A 4,424-nucleotide genomic window follows, 5' to 3' on the forward strand; every position below is an offset into this window, starting at 1 on the left:
TCCGCCGCCGCGGCCCGCGCAGCCGGCGCGGAAAGGTGCCGCCGCCAGACGGCAGCGGGGCCGCGGCATCGTGCCGCGGCCGGGCGCAGCAGCGGCCGGGGGTACTGCACCTCGGCAAGCCACGCTCTCGGTCCTGAAAAGCTTTTCCTTTTCCTCTTTTTTTCATTTTCTTTTTTTATTCTGTATTACTCACAGTTTACAATGCCGTTTTAAGCACAGTTCTTTAACTCTCTTTTAATTTTTTGCCAGTGCCATAATCAACCACATACAAAGAATGCGTCTCGTTTACACATGGCAGCCAGCAAAGACGGCTGAGCTTTGAAGACGGCTGCTATCGCGTTTTCGATCATGTTTCCGCACATATTACACCACGAATACTCCATGTGTGGTAGTTTCAGCGTTTTTGTCTTGAACTTGTTATTTTATTTGCCCTTGCATTTATGTATTTATTGATTGATTGWTGTAAACGGAAGTAAAGATGAATATGTGTTTACCCCAGCTTCATCACACATGCCTTAGAATTATGATACAATGCGTGTGCGTGTGCACGTGACTGCTCGTATGTGCAAACATATATTAACACTACCAACAGATAAGAATTAGATTATTGCTTAGTTTAACACACACAAAAAAGGAATTTAAGTGGAAGAATTGCATTTCATAGTTCGAGACACTTGATTTTCCGTCAGCCATTTTGCAATAAACACATGTAATATTAGGAATAGGTTAAAAAAGAGAGAGAGAAGGGAAAAAACACACAAGGTTAAATCTGTCATTGTGCCTAAGATAAAATATTAAGACGAGATGGTATGGGCTTGGTGACAATTTCTTACCAGAGCCTCTGCTAGAATCACCATAATGAAGTGTCCCGTGGCAAGAATATTGTTTACATGTTGTTAGTTATAGATCAATCCCCCCAAATGGTTATTTTCAAAAATATGGACGCTATCATGGTAGGATTCATCATGGGAGAAAATCCAATAAAATACGTTTCAACAAATCAGTCGACTTTGTAAAATCTCTCTGTTTTGTGACCTTCGGGTCTTTTTTGAGACTGTCGCCTTGGTCCAACGCTGACATATTGAAATTTATAGTTCAAGATTTTAAGACCTAGTTTGTCTGCATTTTTGCTTTTTTTTTTCCTAACAAACACAAACATCAAAATAAGGTGGTTTCAAAGAAAAGCACCACAGCATATCGTAAACTCATTAGCTCCAGACGTCTAGCCATCTCAATGGTTTTATTATACCACGGTTCTTCCTGTTTTAAAAGAATTATAGGTATCTTCTCGACAATAGATGGGAAGCAATGCAACACCTTTTCCTGGCACTATATGCTTTTGCCTTTTTTTTTTTTTTTTTAGAGAGAGAGAGAGAGGTAAAAAGGAAAAAAAAAACACATTAAACACCAAGTCTCTCAGCTCTCCCCTTAATCTTGAATTAACCGAACTGCTCGTAAATATTTACGGGTCCTTCATTTTAATGGTTGCTCTTTAAACAAAGCATTTTTTACAATGAACTTCATCTCAATTATCTTGATAAAGTCATGTGTGTTTATAAATGCTGTAGGCATGAGACATGTTGCTGAAGGAGCTCTCACCAACAAAGCCGCCCGTTTGGAAGGAGCCGTGTCCTGCCAGAGCTTCCTAATGTTCAGATTAAAGAGCAGAGATTAGAAACGGCCGMAAAAAGGTTCAAGCGAGCAGGCAGCATTTTGCTTCCTTGGCTCTGGAGGACTGCTCCGCAAATATTTCCTAAATTATCCCAAGAGATCCTCCGTGAAACTTCGCCGATTTTTGAAAGCCAACATACACATAGCGCATTTTCAGGACTAATAGCGCAGTAGGCGTATGTGCAACACACAGCCCACAGCGGCCCCTCCGTGCCTGACCTCTAAGAGCAAATGTCTGTTACCAGAGTCGGGGGAAAAAATGTGATTTTTCCAAAGCACTTGCCGCTGGTGGAGGGGCCGCGGCGCTGGGAGCTTCTTCTGGCGGTGCGGCGGCGGCGGCGCTGGCCTCGCCGCAGCGCGGCTGCGGAGCGCGGCGGGCGCGGGGCTGCGCGGGGGCTGCGCGGCGCGGCGGGAGGCGGCGAGGCGGGCGCGCACATTTCTCGTACCACGGCAGCGCTTGCGTTTGAGCACGGCAGGTTTTATTATGTAATCAGCGACAACATTTACAGCAGGGCTTCAGGGGGAACATGTGGTGGTTAATACAACATTTACCGGGGTTAGGAACGGCAGCTAGCCAGGGCATCGGGAAAATGTGAGGCCTATTGAAAACTGCCTCAAGTGGGAGACAACCTCCTGGTAGTGCACTGAAGGGGGGAAATATCTCATGGCCTCGCTGTGGCATTTACTGCAAAGAAGCAAAATTCAGACCTAGAAAGCAGGTTTCGGATAATGTTTCCTTTTAATAAGTCATGGACAACACAACACCCCCACTGATTTAAGTAACCGTAATTTAATATATATTTTATTATCATAATTATAATTATTGTCCTTACCTTTATTTTGGCAAAGTATCTATCTAGACTACGTCACTTTTAAGAAACATGTCAAACATTTAACATTAGATAGAGTTCTCAAAGCTAACGTGCACTCACAATATCATCAACCAGACAATCTGGGAAGGATGGGGGGGAGGGATGAAGCGACTCTGAAAAACACGTTGGCGAGCAAGACAAAATTTCCCCAAAAACCTGACATAGACCACGTTTCACTTCTATCTAAAAAAGACCAGCTTGATTTAAAGTTCCTGGGGTGGGGGTGGGGGGTGCAGGAGGAGGAGGAGAAACGCATCGGGGCTAAGGGGGGCAGGGGGAAAATAAAACCAAACCAAACCAAAAAGAGAAATCCCAAAGCAATATTCCCCAACTGCATTTCTACCCCAGCGTTAGTCTCCTTTATTGCCTTTCTCCTTGTTCATCTTTTTCATTTTCATTCTTCTGTTCTGAAACCAGATTTTGACCTGTCTCTCTGTGAGGTTTAAAATCCTAGCTACTTCGTAACGGCGGTCTCGAGTGAGGTACATGTTAAAGAGGAATTCCTTTTCCAGTTCCAGAGTTTGATACTTTGTATAGGGACAACGCTTTTTCCTCGTTGAACGAGCGTGGATCCAGTTTGCTGCAGGGTTATCTGGAAGAAGGGAGGTGTATAGGGAAGGGGTGGGGGGGGAAGAGAAAGGTCGTTAAATTAATTTAACGAAGGATGGACTGTTTTCACAACTTTGGAGGAATTATCATAAAAGCCTTAATGCCCCAGTCTGTTTACTGTACAAATGATGTCTTGATGGTAGGTGGTTATGTGGAGTCTTTTATGGGTGCTTGTTGCTGCTTGCGCTGGGGTAGGCGTCTAGACGTTTTTATAGGTTAGTAAAACTATCAGTTTTGCACATTCGAGCCTTACAGGTTTCGGCAATAAATCAAAGGGGCAATTTCTTTCTTTCTTTCCTTCGTTCTTTCTTTCTTTCTTTCGTTCTTTCTTTCTTTCTCTCCCCCCCTCCCTCTCTCTCTCTCCCTCTGCCTCTCGCTCTTTTTTTTTCCACTTACTTGGGTCAAGTTGCTGCTGTTTCTCCTCCTTCAGATCGCTGCTCGGGCTGGGGTTGTGGCTGCAGGCGGCGGGGTCCTTGGAGCTGCTGGCAGCCGCCTTCTCCCGGGGCTCCTGGAGGAAGGAGCTGCACGTGTACTCGGGCACACCGATCCCCTGGGACTCCCGGGCCGAGGAGCACTCAGTCCTTTTGGAGGAGGAGGAGGAGGAGGAGGAAGACGAGGAGGCGGCTGCTCCCGTCTCAGGCTTTATCCCGTAGTGGCGCCCGTTGGAGGAGCCGGAGCTGGACGCGGAGCTGCCGCCGCCGCCGCCGCCGCCGCCGCCGCCGCCGCCGCCGCCCGGGAAGCCTGGGAAGGGCTCTATCCAGGAGCGCACGTAGCGGCCGGTGTCGCCGGCCCCTAAGTGGGGTTGGTGCATGTAGGGGTGGTAGATCCCGGTCATTGCCGCAGACGGCTGAGGGTGAACCGTGGACCAGGAGGTGGAGAACACGGTGGATTTTGGTGCAAAGCTACAGGAGGAAAAATCTGAACTCTCTGCAACACCTGATGGCCTGGAGGTCGCACTGTGACCTCCCTGGACGAATCTACTCCCGTAAACTTCTTCGCTTTCATGGCCTATGAGAGAATCGACATAATAGTTACTTATGGTGCCACTAGACGACATTTTAGGCTCCCCTCTTAGTCATATAAAAGGTTACACTGTTAACTGTATATGATACCCTCCCTGAGAACAATCGTAGTATTTTGCAGACTGCAACCCTCAACCATTGGTTGCGGAGCCCACGTGATCATATTTACCAATACTGCGAGTAAATCAATCCGCTAAACTGGGGCTGCTGTGATTAAAAAAAAAAAAATCATCATCAACAACAGCACCCG

At 46.7% G+C, this 4,424-nt stretch overlaps 1 protein-coding gene across 2 annotated transcripts in view; it reads right to left on the bottom strand.

Annotated features, from left to right (window-relative positions):
* Nucleotides 1-2,128: 2,128 nt before the first annotated feature.
* The window catches only part of HOXD9 (homeobox D9), a 5,035-nt gene continuing 2,739 nt past the window's right edge, over nt 2,129-4,424 (bottom strand). Inside the window, exons 3-4 of one of the 2 annotated variants that reach the window (XM_085322591.1) lie at nt 3,549-4,160; nt 2,129-3,135 (exon numbers count right to left, since the gene is read on the bottom strand). In XM_085322591.1, coding sequence (XP_085178717.1) covers nt 2,894-3,135; nt 3,549-4,160 — 854 coding nt within the window. In that variant the 3' untranslated portion in view covers nt 2,129-2,893. Of the gene's footprint in view, nt 3,136-3,548; nt 4,338-4,424 lie in introns of those variants that run through there. The other variant, XM_085322601.1, reaches the window with a different exon arrangement.

This window comes from Rhea americana, unplaced genomic scaffold (assembly GCF_003343005.1).
Source record: "Rhea americana isolate MKP2758 unplaced genomic scaffold, rheAme1 scaffold_12, whole genome shotgun sequence".
Lineage (NCBI taxonomy): Eukaryota > Metazoa > Chordata > Aves > Rheiformes > Rheidae > Rhea > Rhea americana.